At 34.7% G+C, this 21,340-nt stretch overlaps 3 protein-coding genes across 3 annotated transcripts; 2 read left to right on the top strand and 1 right to left on the bottom strand.

Annotated features, from left to right (window-relative positions):
- The first annotated feature begins 5,865 nt into the window (after positions 1-5,865).
- Positions 5,866-12,985, top strand: LOC130426206 (uncharacterized). The gene is made up of 16 exons (XM_056752853.1): positions 5,866-6,060; positions 6,618-6,968; positions 7,068-7,418; positions 8,073-8,174; positions 8,249-8,335; positions 8,452-8,544; positions 8,651-8,725; positions 8,976-9,068; positions 9,224-9,376; positions 9,512-9,604; positions 9,712-9,795; positions 9,902-9,994; positions 10,093-10,191; positions 10,762-10,799; positions 10,966-11,116; positions 11,771-12,985. Exons 1-15 carry the CDS (start codon positions 6,012-6,014, stop codon positions 11,098-11,100), a joined length of 1,896 nt encoding a protein of 631 aa, XP_056608831.1. The 5' UTR covers positions 5,866-6,011; the 3' UTR covers positions 11,101-11,116; positions 11,771-12,985.
- A 931-nt stretch (positions 12,986-13,916) lies between these two features.
- On the top strand, positions 13,917-17,029 carry LOC130426392 (MIF4G domain-containing protein B). Its single transcript, XM_056753139.1, has 6 exons — positions 13,917-14,051; positions 14,812-14,965; positions 15,043-15,152; positions 15,448-15,603; positions 15,767-15,859; positions 16,211-17,029. Exons 2-6 carry the CDS (start codon positions 14,884-14,886, stop codon positions 16,436-16,438), a joined length of 669 nt encoding a protein of 222 aa, XP_056609117.1. The 5' UTR covers positions 13,917-14,051; positions 14,812-14,883; the 3' UTR covers positions 16,439-17,029.
- Positions 17,030-17,812: 783 nt separating this feature from the next.
- LOC130426591 (28S ribosomal protein S7, mitochondrial-like) lies at positions 17,813-19,348 on the bottom strand. The gene is made up of 5 exons (XM_056753447.1): positions 19,192-19,348; positions 18,896-19,087; positions 18,736-18,799; positions 18,486-18,653; positions 17,813-18,196 (listed from the first exon to the last, which is right to left on the bottom strand). The coding sequence occupies exons 1-5, from the start codon at positions 19,233-19,235 to the stop codon at positions 17,975-17,977; spliced, it is 690 nt and encodes a 229-aa protein (XP_056609425.1). The 5' UTR covers positions 19,236-19,348; the 3' UTR covers positions 17,813-17,974.
- Between the last annotated feature and the right edge of the window lie 1,992 nt (positions 19,349-21,340).

The following is a 21,340-nucleotide window of genomic DNA, read 5'->3' as shown; positions in this document are numbered from 1 at the left end:
AAAAACTTGCTGTTATATTTTCAGTTCAATTCAAATTAATTTTATAAAACTTCCAAAACAATTAGGTGACATTTATTATTCTTTTTAAAGTCTTTGTTTTGGCAGATGTTTTTGTCCTGAAAAGGGTGTTGGATTATTTTAGAATAAACCCACTTTCTGTTATCTGGCCTTGCTCGTGACATTACCAACATTTGGCCCCGTTTTTTTTAAATGATGCCCCCTTCCTAAAATCAGCGAATTGTTTTTTGAACCAAAAATGGTTCTTCTGTGGCATCGCTGTGAAGAACCTTTTAAGCAACTTTATTGTTAAGAGATCATACAGAAAACATTGAAGTTAACGCCATTCCATATATTTAAATACGGTCTAGCCCTAAACTGTACAGGAAGTGTTTTAACCATTTGGCTAAAGAATAATTACACTAAACATTACACAATAATAACTAATCAACCAACATCAACTCGTAAGTGTTATTTTCTTTGTAATTGTTGTTAATAATATGTTTAACAGGAAATACAATTTGCTTTGGCCTTTTTTAGATATTTAATAATAGTTACTTTGTTTGACCTTCATATAATGGTAAAGGTCTTCCACTGCAAACAGCCTGTAACACAACAGTAAAAGCTCAGGGCAGATCATGGTGTCATGAACCTGCCTCATTGGTCATGGTTTTCTAGTCTAGTGGCAGGATAATGACAGACCCCTCGTGATTAGTATAGAGAGAGACCTGACATTGTTTGTTTTGACCTGCCATGCTCTCTCTCTGGGGTGTATTCCAGAAAGCAGGTAAATTTACCGTCAGCTGAACCCTGAACTAGCGGTTGATTAACCCAAACCTTGCTTACTCGAGTTATGTCGGTTCCAAAACCCCTGAAAAGAGTTAGTTTAATCAAACTCCCCAAAGATACCCAGAGTTTGTGCGCGCTCACAGAAACAACATAAAGACATTGTCAATGGATCACAGGTTTCAGGAGTCACAATGGAAACAGGCGGGAAGCTTAAAGTTTCTGACTGTAAAACAACATTGTAAATCAGAGCTTTTTCACAGAAGACTTAAATCTGCATCAGTGTATAAAACGCGGGATGAAAATCATAAAATTAAATTATTTAAGTTATGTGTTATAAAACTACAAACGCTATAAATTTATTTAATTAAATATGTAAATATTTTAAATATATGCGCTATTTTTAAACTATGATATTTAAAATGTATACTCATCATGGGTATCTTTATTACATAAACTTTAGATTTGTTGAGATGTCTCTAACTGTAATTTTAACATGTTTACTGTGGTATTTTACCAAAATTGTGTTGTGTGTATTTGATCACATTGGTAATTTTGAAGGGAGTATTAAAGCTCTTTTGTGTTCCATCTCTGTATGTTTCTTAAAAAATAAACCTTTATTTGGATTCTGAAAACTGACTTTGCATTGTATCAGCTTTATTTGCAACAGTTGCTGATGTCATATTAAATAGAGATTCTTTTAATTCGAGAAACTACTACAATGGTCATGGTTTTGGAAAATGAATGCTTTTCAGTACAATTCACTATGTATGATAACTAATTTGCAGCAGAGGAGGAAGGTCTGCTGTGACATGAGGTTGAGGTTTAAAATGTTAAGCCCAGTCATATATACATAAATATCATAGCCTTTATACACTCACCTAAAGGATTATAAGGAACACCTGTTAGATTTCTCATTAATGCAATCATGGTGGTTGGTGTAATGGTGTGGGGGATGTTTTCTTGGCACACTAGGCCCCTTAGTGCCAATTGGGCATTGTTTAAATGCCACGGCCTACCTGAGCATTGTTTCTGACCATGTCCATCCCTTTATGACCACCATGTACCCATCCTCTGATGGCTACTTCCAGCAGGATGATGCACCATGTCACAAAGCTCCAATCATTTCAAATTGGTTTCTTGAACATGACAATGAGTTCACTGAACTAAAATGGCCCCCACAGTCACCAGATCTCAACCCAATAGAGCATCTTTGGGAAAGGGTGGAACGGGAGCTTCGTGCATCCCACAAATCTCCATCAACTGCAAGATGCTATCCTATCAATATGAGCCAACATTTCTAAAGAATGCTTTTAGCACCTTGTTGAATCAATGCCACGTAGAATTAAGGCAGTTCTGAAGGCGAAAGGGGGTCAAACACAGTATTATGGTGTTCCTAATAATCCTTTAGGTGAGTGTATATCCCTTTCAAACACTTTTCAAATTTTTGCTTGTTTCTTTTGACTTTATTTGCTATAAGGCCATGGCTTTCAAATGTTAAAAGAGGTGGAAACGTCCTATCCTGAAAGTCTTATTTTAATCTGGAGAAAGGCCTTTCAATACTAAACTGTAGGAGGCTGAGGATCGAAAAAGACATTTTCAGGAATACAGTCAGTATGAAAAACCTTATGTCTAAGTTTTTAATGATTCAAAATTGTAATAACAATTTAAATATGTGAACAATATGCCATAGGTAATCCCATAGGGGGTCACCTAATAAAGCCTTGGAAACCTGCCAGCCTGAGAATCTAACTTGCAACCTTTAAGTTTTAAATCTGGCTCTCTAACCATTAGGCCCCAACTATCCTTGACCCAATGCATCAAATATTGCCTAATAAGTGGACAAGAGTAATGATATGCATCCCTTGGTAGCTAAAATACTTCACTACTAACATCCGTTAAATGTTGGAAATTGTAAGATGTGTATATTCATCCAGTGATATTTGGAGATGTTTTAATAAACCTAACTCAAAGTATATACCATATTTAATATAAATACATAACGTTTAACACTACCAGCTTACATTATTTTATTTAAAGATTATTTTAAAAGGTTAAATAATACAGTTAATAAAAAAATAGTTGTGAATGCTAAATTGTGATGGCTGAGATTGGAAATATAATTGTAATATTGCTGTAAAATTATAATATGTTATACGTTATCTGTGCTTCCACGATGACTTGACACTCATCAAAGACACACGTGCAGACCACCCCTAAAGTTTAGTAACATTTCCTTAAAATGAACTAACCCTGGAACAGTTTGTTTGTGTTGTTAGCGAGTCGTGTGTTGTTTCGCTTGTTTAACCCTGGCCCTGTGGATAAAGCACATCTTGCATGTTTGTAAGACGTTGTGTCGGTTTGTATTTAGTTTAGTCTTTGTTTCTTGTTGTTATATATTACTATTTTAGTCTTGTCTTTGTTATCCCATCTTGGGCTTTTGTTTTGTTCCTGTTTTGTCCAAATAAACCTTTGTTAACCCCCTCACCGCTGCTGCCTGCACTTGGGTTCTTCTCCCCTGTTCCTGACACATGGTTTGACAGATGATAGAGGTTGTGGTGTTTCCCGGTAAAACAAACTTGTATAAATTGTACCATCAAAAGTGAATCGCAGAATCGTCATAAAATGACATCATCAATCAGACCATAATTAGCATGTTACAAAATCTTTGTGCATTATTTTATTGTTTTTGTAGTCAGACGTTTTCTATCACAATAGTGAAGGACACCTTGATGACCAGAACATTGTACTGAGATGTGACTAGAGACAGACCATGTTGACAGAAGCATAAAAACATCATCAGATGTTGAGCCTATCCGTTTTTATGACCCTGTTTTGTGTTCCTATTGGTTACTGGACCTCTTTTGTCCTCTGTGATGTCATTTCAATCTATGGACTCTGATCTAGTGCTGGGCTGCTGCTACACGTAGTGAAATGGACATTTGATTGTATCTGAAATATTCTGGTTTTAAAGTAGTCAGATGGGAAGTATCAGTGCTACTGATAAGAGTATGGTTCTCAGTTCTAGTGTAACTATGGTGCACCATGTTTCTTTGTGGAAAGGATCACAAAAAACACATTAAACTGTCGAGTTTTCCAATCATTTTAATCATATTTTTTATTCAGTCCATAGAAGGTCATTTCTATCTGAAAACCTTTGAAATCTGTTGTTGCACTCACAAGAATCGTTAAACGATCCAGCTAGATTATCTTATTATACAAAACTTACTTTTTCTATCCATAAATGAAGAAGTGTATTATTTTACTCAGATCTGTTGTCTGGTGGTCTGAGTGTTATCCCGTGATTTCGACATAAGCTTCTGCATGAAGAAACTGTAACACTTCTCTTCACTAGATGGCAAAATAAGACCTTTAAATCTATTAGGCGTATCTGCAGGTCAAAGAAATGGGCGTGTCGAAAGGTGGGGGCGTGTCGAAAGGTTTCCAAACTTAGTTGACCAATCAGCGTTGACCACACACATTCGTCATTTATTTCAAACAGGAAGAAGATCGCAATGTGTATAATGCAAAGGTTTCAAATTGTGAATTTGTGATCACAAGACCTTATAAACGAAATAAAAAAAATATCAGACAAATCTGTGTTTAAGCTTAATTGCTTAATACAAAATTACAGTATTTCAGTCTTCTTCTGTATGTTTTTATTTACATACTAAATCATAGTTGTACTTAAACGGTAGAAATGCATTTACAGTATGACATTGTTCAACTTTTAGTTCCTTTCGAACACTAAGTTTCTTTATATGTTTTGGATTACACTTAAAATCAAATCAGAAATACGTTGGATGTTGTGAGAGAATTCTTCTGCAGATCTGGGAGCACAAGAACTAGACACAAAGGCATCAAGCTTTTGAACTCATTTATTTCAGGAAAGACAAATCCTTATATACTGCACAATATGACACCTGTTATACCAAATAAGGTATAGAAACTATGTGGAAGAAACATCTTTATATAGTGTGACATAAGACACTGGTTATTCCAAATAAGGTATAGCTAACATAGCATGTCAGACAAAAGAATGTTTAGCTTTAAGTAGATCTTCTACCTCCACTTTTAGCCAGCTGTCTGCTGAGCTAGCAGCTTTCCTCTCTGTGAGCCTTAAAACCACACATAGGCTACACTTATTCATAAATATATGTGGGCTTATTTATCTATGGGGAAAATAATATCTAACAGACATGTTGTTATTCTGTCATGACACCAAGGAAAGTAAATTATTATGAACTTGTAAAACGCTAGTGCAGTTGTAAGTGTTATTATTTTAGAGACCTTGTACCACCCTTTAAATATTAATTTTAATTCACATTTGATTGTGACACTTATCAGCTGTTCCTTAAATATCAGTTATTTCTAAATAGTTCAAATCAAATATGTGCATCCCCTGTACCTTCATTTTACTTTTACTCTAAAACGCAAAATGACATTAACACCTGTTTCTTTTCGATTTCATTTTAAATATGGTTAAGGTAATGTGATTATTTTAGTAAAGTAAACACATTTTATTGTTCAGTTTACTTTGCACAATACGGAAAAACAATTCAGTCAAAAGTACTCATAGTGCTCCAAGACGATAAAATACATGCAAGCCAGGCTGTGTATAGTTATGAAACTCTGACCGACCTCAATCAAAATGATTGATCGAAACCTTCATCAGACCAACGATTCCCCATTATGAAATGTTACCAAAACTAGACTAATAATCCTATTACAGTGATATTAGAGGCAGTGGCCAATTTGAGGTGTAGTATTTGCTGCCATCAAGCTGTTCTTGGCGGCGCTAACAGTCCGCAGATCACGGAGAACTCGCACATTAGATTCGCGTCGAGGCTAATTTTAAAATATTCACTAGTGTCTTTATAAATCATCTGCAGATTATCGTTTCATATTTAAAATGTTCGATACAACAACACCACAGTGAAAAAGTGGCTGTAGATGTAGGCCAATAGCGTTTAAGATGATGTTAAACAGGCAGCTTTCGTGTCCAATTGAAAAGACCTTTCGATACAACCAGATTTCCGAGCTGCGGCTGCGCATCCCCTGTCTCTTTAAATAACACCAGCGAAGACATGATCTGCATGTCAACAACACATTGAAAGTTACAGTAACGGTGACGCAGACGGTTGTAAAAGTTGTTTATTTATTTATGCTTGGCACCACGACAGGTGCGTGGTCAAAATAATGGCCAATAGTAAAAAAAACATTTGAAGATGAAGTTTCTAAAATGTATTTTGATGCTCATCTTCGAGATATTATATGGTATGTATTATGATTTTATTATAATTATTTTATTTCACGCGTGTAGTCTTGTGTTTTCTTTTCGTCTCCAAAGTGATTAACTTATTAAAGACATGACTATATGACTCAAAGATGATGGTATTCGCGTGTATTAAATTCTCTTTTTAAAGAGTGTTTGAAATGTTCGTTCATTGAGGAAGTCATATAACAGTAAACAGTCGATGCCTTCACAATACATTAAACGATCAAAACATGATTTAATGGATTAAAGACGTGATCAAGTAGATAATCTATAACGACACTTAATAACGCCTATCTAATAGTAATAATAATTGTAGATCCTTGTAGGAGTGATCATGTTTATTTGTTTATATTTTTCAACGTTTCCGGTCTCCGGAAGAACCTCAGAGGGAGGATTTGGCTTTTCAGTCTCTGTTATGACTTTCAGTCTCTTTAAACCCACCAGTCATTCACAGCCTAATCTAAATTATGCATAAACTATTGGTCCTAACTGTCCCAACATTGTATTATTTAATCACTTACTAGGCTATGTAATTATATATTTTTTAAACACGCAGATACTCTGGAGTTCAGTGTTCGAGGTTCAGGTCCTCTGGTTGTTCCTCTGGGAGATTCAGTTCTTCTGCCCTGTTCTGTTGATTCAGTCTTATCGTTGGAAAAGTTGCGAGTGGAATGGAGAAATACCGATTCAGAGACTGTTGTTCATCTGTATCATGATGGAGATATTAGACCAGAGGCCCAGCATGAGGATTATCATGATCGAGCTCATTTCCTCACTGACAACTTTACACTTGGAAATTTCTCTCTCATGTTAAAGAATGTGAGACAAGAAGATAAAGGGGTTTATAGATGTAAAGTTTACAGTGTACAGGGTGCTGAGAAAACGTTGGTCGAAATAAAAGATGTTGGTAAGTGTGGGTCATTTTAGATCTACTTTGAAATAGAATTTTATTTAAAATAAATGCTGAATTGACATTGCATGTTGTCATACTGTTTCTTTTTCTTAGAATATTTGAGAGTATTGGGATCAGATCATTCAGTGTATGGTGGTGATGACGTGACTCTGAACTGCTCTGTGGACTCTCACATCCCACCTGAAGACATTGAAGAGGTTTCATGGAAGAAAATAGATAAAAATGAAAACATCACAGTTCTGTTCTATCAAAACCAAGAAACTCAACCAGAATCGTCAGATGAGCGATACACAGACAGAGTTGAGTTCTTCAGAGATGAAATCCACAGAGGAAACTTCTCTCTCAGACTGAAGAGAGTCAGAACTGAAGATAAAGGACTTTACATGTGTCAAGTGTTTGCTGGACGATTCTCAGACAACACAACTGTAATACTAAAACAACTGGGTGAGTTGTTGAAGATTAAACAAACTTTACAAACATGCTGGTATTTTCAAAATAGATCGAAAGGGGTTTCATCACATGGTTCAAATTATTGAATAAAATTACATTTAGAATGTCTAGAATGTCAAAAGAGACCGAAAAGGATAATTTCTAGCCAGTCTCAAGAAATTCTCTCAAGAACTCACCAAGAGACACCAAAATGTAACTGTTACTCATTTATTGTAACTTTAATTCCATGATTTAATTACATTCACGTACTTTGAACTATTCTAAAGATCTGAATTACTAGTAGCCACAGTGTCGATTAAGCTGTTTAAAGCAGACACAAGTCCTGTGTTTATGTCAGGAAAAAAACACATCACAGAAAAAAAAACGTTTAAGTCTGCATTTTACCTGAGGTTTTTTGCATTTTTGGATATTGGCCGGTCTGTTTGTGGCAAAATCAATGCTTTAGAATTTATGAACTGAATAGATGACTCTAAGAACATTTGGTTTATATATTTAAAATTAAATAAAAATTGTGTTGTCTCACCACTAAATGCTCTATTTTGCATTAATGTTTATTCAATTGTACATACCTCGGAAAACGGTCTAATTCAGTAATAGTTTCATTTAGTTGTTTACATGTTTACACTGATGTGTGTGTTTTTGTTTCAGGTTTCTCTTCTTTACACATAATGGTATTGATTTTGTGTATTTCTGCATGTGGATCTGCTCTTCTGTTCTGCTCTCTGTTCTACTGCAGATCAAACAACACAGGTATGTTTTTATTTAGCTGGAATAAACAAACATACAACAATTTATTGTTTTCTAAAAAAAAATTTTCACTCTAGGCACAAGGCTGCTGCTTCAAGTTTGTCTTTACTTTTGTCCGAATATTCTCATATTATTGGCTTTTGTCCTCTGGGGTACTACTGAAGGTATTTCAGTTGAACTTATCTTAATCATTACAGTACATTAAACTTACAGGCCTTTTTAACTTAATACATTTTTTTCAAAATGTTTCCCTTAAATGTCTTGAAATGATTTGTTTCAGCATCTTTGTATGAGACGATCCCTTGCTGTGTGGTTAGTTTTCTGAAGCCACTGAGGTTGCTTTGGCTCACCCCATACATCATCGATTTTCCAGGTTCTGTTTATGTTTAGTAAAATTTATGTTAGTTTTTTTTATTATGATAAAATTCTAAAAAATGTTTAAATGTGTAATTATATGATTTTATCATCTCTTACTGCAGGTGTTGTTATAAGGCACATTGAGTCTTCACATGCTGATCTATATTTTCCGGCTGTTTTGGTAACCATGTATTCAGGTTGGTGATATTAATGTTTTAGAAAAAGTCTGTTGGTTGGTTTCACATTTATTCTACACTATTTATATCAGTCCAAAGTAACTGAATAAAAATGTTTTATTTCTCTTTGAGTTAAAAAAAAGTGAGGGCAATCTCATTGTTTAATATTAATTTGATGTGTAATAAGACGTGCTTTGTTTATTTAGTTTTGGTCATTTCTAATGTATATTAACAAATTTAATTATTTTTTGTTTTTTAATACTTGTTCCAGCATTGTTAGCAGAACATTTCAGAGACATAAACACAAACATGAAGAAGGTTATCTGGGTATTGCTGGTCCTGGTGTGTCTGCTCTTTATCATACGTGAGTGATTTTTGTTGACAAATTTAAAAAACATCTTATATGATTTTGCTTTACACAACCACCTCCAACAACAAAACATATTCTATGTTTGTCTCACCAAACATTTGCTTCTGTGAGGATTCTTTACTGATCTTTTGTGTTTGTTTTTGTAACAGAATGGGCTAAACGCTTTGAGAAGTTGCTGACAGCCATTGGAAAATTATGTATAAAACATTATGAAACAGTTGTAAAGCAAGCTTGCCGCTTTTTTGTGCTCCCTTCAATTCAACTCAGCATTCTGCTCTGCCATTTTGTTGGCTACTGGACAAGTAAGTGAGAACGCTCCTGATGGTGAATGAACTGATGAACATGCTCAGAACAGAAGACACAACTCATTTATTTATTAAGACCAGTTTAATTCCTCACATCTGTATCTGTATTTTCATCACATCTGTATTTTTCAGTCTCTCTCTATCTCGATAAAGCAGTATGGACACTGATGATTGTATTGAATGTGACATTAGTTTACATTGCATTATTCAGAAATGAGAAAAAAGGTAGGTTATTATTTTAGTATATCAAGTTCACATGATTTAATTGTACGCTGACTATAAACAATCTATTGTTTCTAATAATGTACAACTTTTTTTGTTTTTCTTGACAGATTATGTTGGACTGGTTTGTATACTTGGATTTCTTCAAGTGCTGTGGATGCTCATATTTTCTGATATCGTAGTCAACAATTCGAGTAAAGAATTGCTTGTTTTCTATCTTTTCCATGACATAACTAATAATTAAAAAAATACAAATAATAAAAGGAAATTAAGATAGTCAATCTTCCTTCTGATCTACAGAGTGTTGGATCAAAAGCATTATGTTCCTGTTTGGATCTGGTCTTATTTTAGTGTATTCTGTGGTACTGATGATAGAGGTCATACTTATAGCAGGTGAGTTGATGAGACTTGATGTTCCTGTACACAATATTGGCTACAACAAGATATTATGCATTATAGTGTTTGAGTTTAAAATGTGCCTCTGTCCTCAGTTAATGGTGAACGTCTGGTGGGAGATCTCAGATTTCTTGTCTTCCCCTTTGAAATCCTGTTTACCATTCCCCTGTTTATTTTCCCCCTTTTTACACATTGTGAGTATAAATTGTATTGTATATTGTATGTATCTAATGACATATAATTGATATTTTCTAGAATTTCACTTTCATTCTAGCTTTGTATTCTGCAAGACGTCAATAATGAATAATGTTCACTCCAAAGAATTTGGTCATTTATCTGACCCATCTGTTCAGGACATGCTTGCAATGGCGACCTGCATCTTTGATTCCTTTATTCCACTTTTATTTTCTTCATTAAGTTCTCTGAAGTACATTTTCAAAAAGAAAATAGTCAACATATGTAAAAAAATATATAAATATAATATAATTACGTAATATAATTTTTAGAAATAGGCCACTTCGGATGACGTAAACAATGGTTTAACTGAATACAACCAACAGAACATTTATGTGGAGATTTTAAACAAATATATTTAAGATTTATTTACATATGTGAAATTTGAATGAATAATAAAATAAATAACTCAAGCCGGAAGTGCTTCTGGACCGGTGTTTACATCTTCTGTGGTCTATAGCTTTTAATGTCTTTGGCATTTAGCACTATTTGTTTTAACTATGACTAACTCATCTGATCTAACATGTCAGGGACACCTGTCGATACAACATCTAAGCAGGGTTCTCAGGTTAGTACTGTTAGTACTAAAATATAATACGTTGTATTTAATGTAAATATAGTATAATAATAAACTATACAGTATGGTTTATAAGATGGTTACATATTGACATTTACAAAGAAAGAATTTTCCTAAAGAAGACTGATTTGTTTCAAATGTCCTCTCCTTAATACAGAACTCAGTGGAATCTGAGGGGAATCGTGCTACAAAGTGGGCCGATTTGGACCAGAACCAGACAGGAGAATCCCATGAAATTGAAACTCTGAGAAATGACACTGGGAACAGTGTGAAGCTAGATGAGATCACCTGACCTGACAGCATCTTCAGTATGTTAACTGTTTCTGCAATTTTTTTTGGTTTTGTAGCACTGGCCAAACAGTTGTATTACAAGTATACCTCTGTTATTATCTTTAATAAAAACACAAGGCCAGGTCATGACATAAATACACAGGTAGCTTACTGAAAAAGGACATTTACGTTAAACAAATGGATAAATTAGGGCCATATAATTTTAGTTTTTTACCAAATTAATTTTGTCATTCACTCATTGTAACGCAGAACAAGCAAAGGACATATTTAAATAGTAGAATAGCGCTTTCGTGATTCCAACCATGTTTTCCCACATCGCGCAGATAATAGGGCTCTTGATCGCTGTGCTTGATGCAGCCGGAAAAAAAGTTTTATTTGCAAAAACCAAATAAAAAAGATAATAATGATAAAAATAATGATGCACCATTAGTTAACCTCACACACGAACAAGCACAATGAAAAACAAACTTCACACAAACAAGCGGCTCTGTCTAATGCACCAGCCAAACTGTATCGCTTGTGTGCAACTCTATTACATTTATTCGTAGTACAGACTGATTTTTTAATTGCATGTGCAACATAAATATAAAAACTGTACAGCCCTGTAATCAGTATGTTTAACCTAAGAAGATTTTAAGGCTTATAAACATTCTCTTTGTTTGTCTGCACAGTCTTTAGCAGAGATTGCCCTCTACGAACTGTACGGTATACTTTATAAACTGACGCAGTGGGAGTTATAAGCCAGCTTCTACCATGGAAATGGGAATTGAGCTTCGCAGTGACCGGACATTCCAAAGAATCACTGCAAATCAAATGCATACTCTCTTAAACTTGTTATGTGTAATGTAAACAGGTGGTGAAGGTAAATTAACTGACTGTATTAACTGTGTAAATTAGGCCTATTTACAGGACCACTTTAATATAGGATTCATGTATTTTATAAGACTATGTCTTGTTAATACCGTGTACTTTGAGCAATTTTCGTTTTCATTACCGGTCAGTTTTCGTAGTTTTAGATTTTGCTGTGTTATCACTTTCTTGAGAATCATAAGCTTTCACATGTGCATTTTATGCTAAACCTAAAAATAACTGTGATTTAAAAATAACCGTGGTTTAAGAAAGGGATAATCCACAGCTTGCCGTGCTTTAAAGGGTTTTAATGCACGATGTGGAGGAAGCAGAGTTAATCCTTTAACGCACGGCTAGCTGTGGATAATACCACGGTAATTTGCCAAGCTAAAGTTTTTATTAATGTTAACAGTGTAATTTTCGATCAAACAAGTGAAAATGGCAGTTATTTGGCAAGGTAATTTCAAATGTAATCAAACTGACTGGACATATCCGTGCGTTAAAGTGCATTTTATAACTTGAAGGGCGTTCCGGCAGAATCAAGTTGAGTTAATTTGAGTTGAATAGTCAAAGGATTGTCTACAACAGCTTCAAAGTTCTCGGGTATAAGAAAACAAATGTTTTGAGCTATTTAATTGATGCCTTTTGTTTGAGTTGTATTATTTCTCTAAATTTTGAAGGTATTAGGAGTTGGAGATGTTGGTTAAAATATAGTTTTGTTAATATTGTGAGGATGTTAACTTTTATTTGTTCAAATAAATATAGACAATAAGATTTATCCTTAGAGCTAACAGAGATGTTGCAATCTTTTACATAATGTATTTTCTTTTTTCCTTCATGTATTTTATATACGTTTCTATATGTCTTTAAGTATTTTGCCATTTTTTGTTCCGCTAAGAATATTTTAGAAAAATACTCTTAAAGTCTTATAATCTATAGAATCATTTGCACTTAAAAAACTTTTTTATTTATATTTTTTGTATGTAGATTATATTTTTGTATATTGTAATAAATGTTTTTTGACATTCCTTTTTAAATGACTTTACTTTTGTGCTTGTTTAATGTTAAATATTTCTTCACCAGAAAATAACAACAGTTAATAATAAAACCTTAACTGCAAGCTCTACTCACAAACCAAAAACAAAGAATGCAAGAAAAGCTGTGTTTTTTTGCAATATACAGATGTGTCATTAGAAAAGACAAACTAAAAATATTACAGTTGCTGCAGTAGTTGGGTTGTAAATTATTTGAGACACTACAAACCTTTTATATTTTTTATTAATCTGTTTCAAATACACATTTTCCTTTTCTCTGTAATTCTTTTGTTGACTGAAAAGAAACACTGATACTCTTTCCTTCATTCATAGATTGGTTTTCCACACTTTTCTCAATATGTCTATCAATATACTTTTTAAACCTACGACACATTCAGTACTTGCTTTGATTAAATCCTATAATTTTGTTGAATAGCAAAATAAAATTAACAAACATGAACAGGGAAAACAGTTTAGATTTGAGAAATGATCAATTTTGGTAATCCGATGCTAGACAAGATCCTACGTATATGACATATTACAGATCCTACACAGAATTAATCCGCTAGATACATATATTACATTTATATGGGTACCAGCTCACATAGGAGTGGAAGGGAATGAGTCGGTGGAAAAAATGGCAAGACAGGGATTGAAGAAGAATGAAGTTGATATTAAGATACCAAAGAATTGAAAGTTAAACTAACAATAAAATAATTATATCAGAGTGCACAGAAATAATCAAAAATGTACCCTATTTTATTAATGTTTCTGAGAGAGTCACGTTTGATACACAGAGATAAGGCTTTTTTTTTAGATTATTAAATCTGGTAGTATTTTCCGCTGGTCTTCACACTCCACCCCAGTAGGTGGCGGACATGCACCAAAAGCTGGTTTGCCAACCGCCATTAAACAAAATAAAGAAAGAACCAACCAATCATGTAGCCGCACATTTAGAACGTCACGTAGCGAGGTAGTTCCTAGTCAGCGTTATACACGCATGTGCAGTGTTGTTTAACCGAGTGATATATGTGAATAAAACTGATTGTATACTTCCCTTAATTCGAAAGTAAGTTTTTCTCCCGACACGCAATATTTAACATAAAAAATGTCGCCATTAGGTGCGTTAGTATTGTTTACTGCGGTTTAACATATCCATTTTGCGTTATGGGTCCCTGTTTTCTTAATGTAAACAAAGCTAATGTTTCTTTACTTTAGATTTTATTCACATCACAAAGCGTTGAGACTTAAATGCAAAACTACCAGGAATTTGTCAGTTTGGTCTGCTGTGGGCAAATTAAGTTTCATCGATCTTATCGAGATATTTAATGGTTTGCTGTTTAGAAATGCAGTGCGTAGTGTTTACTAAGTTGTAAAGTACTTCTTTCTAATCCATCAGCGTCTGTGTTTCATGGTTTATTTGGCTGATGATCTCATTATTATACTGGTACATTTGATAGCAATCTGTAGTAAAACTCCTAGAATGTGTAGTGTTTTTAAACCTTAGCATAATAAATGTTTTACTACACTATAGTAGTCATTAAAGTTACAGTTTTCACTCAACTATGGCTAAAACTACTACACTGTAGCATACTGTGATATCTTTACAAAGTGTAGTAATTGCTATATAATATACTATACATTACTAGTAGTTTACTATAGTAAATTCCAAAGTATACTACTATATTTTTCATATGACATCGTTTTTTAAATATTAGATTGACAGTAGCTCTGTGTAATAAAGTCTTTAAATGTTCATTTTTATAGTGAATTCAATTTTTCATCAACCTTTTGTTATTCTCCTTCACATGTCATATTCATCATCACAGAGAAGTGTCATGGCTTGTGTAGAGTTGAGCTGAAGAGAAGTTATTCCTCACCGTCTGTTCATCTGAAACACAATGGAGAACTCATCCAAGGACGACTACAAGATCCAGTCATTTGATATAGAGACGCAGACGCTCCTGAAAACAGCCTTGAATGGTCAGTTGTGCTATAGAACATTTGGTTTTACATGATCAGTTTCACTGTCAGGCTGCTAAGGTTTAATTTCTTGTCAGATCCAGGGTCAGTTGATCTGGAGAAAGTCTGCAGTGTTATAGTGGAGCAGTCTCTGAAGGACCAGATCTTCAGCCGGGAGGCCGGACGAATCTGTTATTCTATAGTCCAGGTAAACAAACACGTTACACACATTTACAACATCACCATTAAACCTAAGAAGTGTTTTTAGGGATTATAATGGGGAGAATCACTTGTATTCATAAACTAAAATGCACTCATGTAATATCTGCAGAATTTGTTTTCCAGTTTTATTATAATTGCTTGAATGTTGAATGTTTTTCACTGTGTAAAAGGAGGTTTCTCTGCAGGTGAAAGTGCTACTCACGAGAATCTCTCCAATGACATAGTTTTGGATAAATGATAATTATGTGAGTTGTAAACCCTTAAACTGAATTCCTCCGCAGACAGAGGCCAAACAGAACAATGGGAGCTCATTTCGTCGTCATCTGTTGACCCGCCTGCAGCAGGAGTTTATAGCCAGAGAGGAGACGCGGAGGAGATCCACTCAAGACTGGGTTTGTCTTGTGTCCTTCATCTGCAACATCTTTGACTACCTCAAGGTGAACCGTCAACTCATGAAATGTGTTCAGAACTAGGTTAGAATTAAATTATCTGAAACATACAAAAAAACGTATAGGCGTGTCTAATTATAATTCAATTCATGTATACATCATTGTGAAGTGAAGTATTTGCTGATGTTTAAATCGATTCTGTTGGCTACAGGTGAACAACATGCCCATGTTGGCTCTGGTTCAGCCTGTGTATGACTGTTTGCTCAGACTGGCACAGCCGGACGCCCTGAAGAATGAGGTCGAGGTGAAGTGTCATATCAGTAACATAAGTGCTCAATTAGGTGTTTCATGAGTCATGACCAACACTGATATTAGAGACCTGATATAATACACACACGCACATACACTACCGACGTCAAAAGTTTGGGATCACTTGACAAAAATCTTTTTTAATCTTGTTTTAATGTTTGACAATTTTTTTATCCGATATGATACCGATATGGCTAATTTAACGTGCATCCCTAATATATACATACAGTATACACATATGTGATGTAATAAGCAGCCTAAGAATAAATTAAGCGAACATTTTAAAGCAGCATTTCAGTTTTTCTGAATGTACTATTTGTAGGTATGTGTTTCCTCTTTGTCTCAGGTGGACTGTCTGGTATTGCAGTTACATCGCATCGGAGATCAGCTGGAGAAGATGAACATGGAGCGCATGGATGAGATGTTTTATCTTCTGAGGGATGGATTTCTCCTGCAGGAGGACCTGAGCTCCATGGGTCGACTGCTGCTGCTGGAGATCCTGGAGTTTCGTGCGGGAGGCTGGAATCTCAGTGACACCGCTCAGAAATATTATTACAGTGAAGTTACAGACTGATGCCTCCACCAATCACGAGAGAGAAACATCAAACAGGAAGACAAAGAAATCTTAGCAGATGGAAGACTTTATTTTTACAGTTTGAAGAGTCACTTGGTGTGTGAATTGACAGTTCAAGTGCGTTCTATGGTTTGATGGCTTTTTGAGTTCTTACAAAAAGAAGCTAGATGACACACCTCTGCAAACATTCCTTTGGTCTGTAATGATGTTAGAGAGCTATCCCAGCATTCCATAAGACAAACTGTTGGGGTGTACAGTATTGCTGTTCATTTAGGATTAATGGTTGAATGAAGTTGAACCACTTTCAATCTGTTCTCTGGGAAAAATAATCATTTGTAGCCAAAGTTAGGCAGCTTTGTTCAGCAAAAAATGTGCCTTTGGTTTATATCTCTATTTTGTTAGATCTTAAAATAAATTGAAAGTGAAGACATTAGTTTCTTGTTATAGAAGCTGAATCAGTACATCTTCAGTAGGTTTGATTCACTGATGTGTACAGGGATGATAAAAATATGTTTTATAAATAAGTGTTTAATTCAATTCTAATGTTTGTGAAAACAGCAGTCTTAAACAATAAAATTATACTTAATTTCAGCTCATGGATCTCTGCTGCAGATATTTCAATGCCAAGAACATACAAGTTTTTAATATGTTTAATATGACATTTTATTACACGGTAACGGCATATACCGTCATACCGCACAGCCCATACGTTTAAAAAAAAAAAACATACTGGATGAGACATAAATGTAAGAAGACTGCATTATGTCACTATATTGGATAATTTTGTAAGGTTTCATGCCAGCAGGTTTTCATCAAATGGTTGATAATCCACTGGAAATAGACACTTTCTTAACAAACATTTTCTTACATGTGTAAGTATACATTTAGAAGTCTTCTATCACCATTTATTCGTCTTCATGTCATTCCAAACAGACACGACTTTCTTCTGTGAAACAGAGATGATGTTTTCAAACAGTTGAAGTGAATGGAAAACTAGAGCTGTTACAGTAATGTGTCATCTGCGTTATGGCTTTTTGAAGTGAACATACTGGAGTTTGTTAATGGTCATTACCAGTCTTCCTTTTGAAGTATATAAACATCCACTTTCATTGCAGTCTGGACATTCTGCTATAAACAACCCCCTTTGTTTTTGACAATAAAAAGTCATGGATTTTAAATACACGGGGGTGAGTGAATAGCATATTTCTTATTGTTCTGGTGTGCAAAAGAATGGGATTTGAAAGTATTAAAGTTTTCCATTTTCAAATAAAAGATTGCCTTATGATTTGTTTAATTATATTATACAGTGGACCACATTGTCGATTATTAACAGCTTATGAAGTTTTCTTGCTTAAGAATGAGACTTTATTTCTTTGAACTTTTTATTTATTTTTTATACAAAGACAAACTGCATTTATAAGATAAACACTGTAATGTCTCTTATTTTTTCTGGATTAATGTCCACCAGAATTCTAGATGCAGCTAGTGAGAAGTGAGAATGTCCATTGTCTATGGGTCTAGATCGCCCCTCTCTCTCTACCACCAGCGGTAGTGAGCGTATGCCCTGTTGGCTTCAGCCATCTTGTGAAGGTCGTGTTTGCGTTTCACAACGCTTCCTTCATTAGAGAAAGCAGCCAGCAGCTCCTGCGAGAGTTTTTCATACATGTGTGTACGACGGTGTTTGTTGTCTCTGCATTCTGTGATCATCCACTTCATGGCCAGAAAACGCCTCCGGTTATCTGTGAGCGGGACGGGCACCTGCGGCATAAACAAATGACTGCAAGTCTCTGGATTTTATTGTGTGGTGGGTAACTGTTGTTTTACTGTTTTCTTCAGTGTATGACTATACATTCAGATTTATTTTAGGAAAAAGCAACAACTTTCAAAATCTCCTTTTTGTTCTACAAAAGAAAGTCATGAAGGTTTGAAAGGATATGAGACGTACATAACGACACATTTTAAATTTTAGAGGAACTATTACCTGATAGGAATTCAGTTAATTGAGTGAATGTTATTTTCAGGGGTTTTAAAACATGAATATTCTAACCTGGTAGAACTTTCCTCCCTTCTGAATACTGGCCAGACCAATAATGGGTTTGCAGTTTTCTAAGGCCTGATGAAAGATGGCGTACGGATTACACTCAATGTCTTCTCTCTTGTTTGGAGGAGATTTGTGATATTTCTCCACCTGTCTCCTCTTCATGGTCTCCAGTGTCTAAACAGGAATGAAACAGAACAGAATCATATAAAGCATTAAATCACATCAGACATTGTATTACAGTCCATTACATCCAAACCTGTGTCACGATTCCTCTGGCAAGGATTTTATTCCCATCCTGCATCATCATGTTTATAAACTTGCTGTTGAGGAGTAGAACAGATAATCCACGTGTTAAATCATTTATCAAGAGAGAATATAAAGCTGTGATCACATTTACTGCTATTAACGTTATTTACCTGATCATAGGATCATCGAAAGGAGAGCTGGTGGTGTTTGATAATGCAGCTTTTATTGGTCTCACTGTTTTGAGTTCTCTCAACTCTTTCTGTTCAGGACTGAGATCTGATTCTGGAACACTGTGAGCATCTTTACTGGGATCAGGATCCAGATAGTATGGATTATACCGACTCCATCTCACAAAACACAGACTAAGAGAAATGTATAAGAAAACAACAGAGATATATTGTACCAAAACATATCAGTTGTAACCATATAATTAAAATTCGGAATGAATGCAACGAATAATATTTACCTCGATGTCCAAGGTTTCAATAAACGCCCAACGGAGGCTGCCATCTTTAAAATGATATAAAAGACTAGTCTAAGGTCAGTTTGAGAGTCCCAACGTCTAATGTTAAGCGTTAGAGTAGGATCAGTATAACTGATCTCAGAGCAGACGTTAAACCTCACTCTGCCGTGTCGTCACAGGACCTCTGTCGTCTGCTGAAGAAGGGTGTCTGCATTACTGCCTGGACAATGTCATCAATGTTTATGTATGTGAAGTTTGAAATAAGAAAAAAAATATTATTAGGTAGTTATGAGTGGCCACGGTTGAATTCAAATAAAATCCTTTACACTTCGTTCTCATAATTTTTATAATAATTACAAAAGCAGGCGAAATTGACATCCTTGCTACTTCAAGTACAACACTAGCGGAAAGCATATTGTAAATGCTAATATTGTTTATTCAATGCCTTTTTTATGTAAACTTGTTTTTATGCTATTAATAAAAAAATAATAAAAAAACAGCGGATCAGTGCATTGTGGTTATTGTAGTTTGTGGATGCTTTTTGATAACTTATTAAATTAAGTGTAAAATGTATTTTCTCTCGATTTTACGTTAGATCATAGGTTTACTGGGGCTGTGTGTACTACGCAGGTCACCCAGCCATATAGACAAAATAGTGCAAAATTCCCCTTTAAGACCCATCCTCCAACGACAAAAGCGAAAGTAAAGATCGTCCGTTATATGGACTATGCGTCTAACGTTTTATGATCATTAATTGTTGACATGATTGTTTGGTCTTTTAGATATTTTCAAGATGCATCTGCTTTGCTGTATTTTCATATCAGTATTTCTGAGGTTTGTTGACGGTAAGTAACATATATTTTACTAGAACTATTCTCTGTGTACAGTCTTCTGTCCGATGGTTTATCACGACACGGACTAATGGAAATTCGTGCACAGAGAGAATACTTATTGTAGCCGACAATATTTTTAGCTACACAATCAATATAATGTATTTGGGTGTATGACGTGGTGCTTTAAATTATGTTATATGTACATTCTTGAACCTGCTTTGTTATTTAAATCAAACCAATATAATTGTAAGTATATTCAGAAAATATACACTTCAGCATTTTTTAGGCTGGGCTTAGGCCAAATGTGGAGGACGTGTGTTATAAATGTCGCCCTTTTAGATATGCACTAAACTGAGAATGGAAATCTAGTTCCCTTCTCCCATCTTAAAGGGAGTTCACCCACAAATTTAAAATCTGTCGTCAATTACTCACACTCAGGTTGTTCAAACTTGTATACATTTTTTTTTGATAAAAACAAAGGAAGAGATTTGGAAGAATGTTGGTAAGCAAACACATCTCATTCCCGTTTACTGCCATAAAATGGGAGTTGATGGGGTATGAGTCGAGATCTGTTTGGCTGTTTAGCAGAATGACAGAAGGGTGAATAAATAATTTAAAAAAAAAATCACTTTTGAGTTAACTATCTCTTCACATTGTGGTAAGCTGATCCCAGTTTATCCAGTTTAAAGTCACTTTAACTTATGTCTTCAATTAAAGTGAAACAGAAATCACTATTTATTTGAAGAAAAAAATTATATTAAAGGGAAAAATGACAAATTTGTCATCATTTACTCGTTCTAAACCTGTGTACATTTCTTTGTTCTGCTAAACACAAAGGAAGATATTTGGAAGAATATCAGTTACCAAACAGAATTTAAAGTTTTTGGTGAACTATCTCTTTACTAATATATTAGTATTGTTTTATCTATAAATATATTAATAATGTTGTACTTTTAGGTTTCATGGTGAAGGGTCCATCAGGTCCTCTGGTTGTTCCTCTGGGACGTTCAGTTCTTCTGCCCTGTTCTGTTGATTCACTCTTATCACTGAAGGATCTGGAGGTGGAATGGAAAAGATCAGACTCACAGACTCTCATTCATCTGTATCAAGATGGAGATATCAGACCAGAAGTCCAGCATGAGGATTTATTTGGTAGAGCTCATTTCTTTACTGACAACATTAAAGATGGAAATTTCTCTCTCATGTTGGTGAATGTCACAGCTGGGGATAAAGGACAATACACATGTACAGTTCACAGCGGACACGAGTCTAATAAAACTGTGGTGGAAATTCAAGATGTTGGTGAGTTTAATCATTTG

Source organism: Triplophysa dalaica, chromosome 7, assembly GCF_015846415.1.
Source record: "Triplophysa dalaica isolate WHDGS20190420 chromosome 7, ASM1584641v1, whole genome shotgun sequence".
Classification (NCBI taxonomy): Eukaryota; Metazoa; Chordata; class Actinopteri; order Cypriniformes; family Nemacheilidae; genus Triplophysa; species Triplophysa dalaica.
This window is presented reverse-complemented; position numbering and strand designations above follow the sequence as displayed.

Bases quoted from the DNA above. Each gene is read 5' to 3' on its own strand.
- LOC130426206 (XM_056752853.1), top strand. From the start codon at position 6,012: ATGAAGTTTCTAAAATGTATTTTGATGCTCATCTTCGAGATATTATAT. The intron at 7,419-8,072 runs GTGAGTTGTTGA...TTTTTGTTTCAG, and splicing joins TGTAATACTAAAACAACTGG to GTTTCTCTTCTTTACACATA. The intron at 8,175-8,248 runs GTATGTTTTTAT...TTTTCACTCTAG, and splicing joins CTGCAGATCAAACAACACAG to GCACAAGGCTGCTGCTTCAA.
- LOC130426392 (XM_056753139.1), top strand. From the start codon at position 14,884: ATGGAGAACTCATCCAAGGACGACTACAAGATCCAGTCATTTGATATA. The intron at 14,966-15,042 runs GTCAGTTGTGCT...ATTTCTTGTCAG, and splicing joins CCTGAAAACAGCCTTGAATG to ATCCAGGGTCAGTTGATCTG. The intron at 15,860-16,210 runs GTGAAGTGTCAT...TCTTTGTCTCAG, and splicing joins CCCTGAAGAATGAGGTCGAG to GTGGACTGTCTGGTATTGCA.
- LOC130426591 (XM_056753447.1), bottom strand. From the start codon at position 19,235: ATGGCAGCCTCCGTTGGGCGTTTATTGAAACCTTGGACATCGAG. The intron at 19,088-19,191 runs GTAAATATTATT...CATTTCTCTTAG, and splicing joins TTGAAACCTTGGACATCGAG to TCTGTGTTTTGTGAGATGGA. The intron at 18,654-18,735 runs GTTTGGATGTAA...ATTCCTGTTTAG, and splicing joins CCAGAGGAATCGTGACACAG to ACACTGGAGACCATGAAGAG.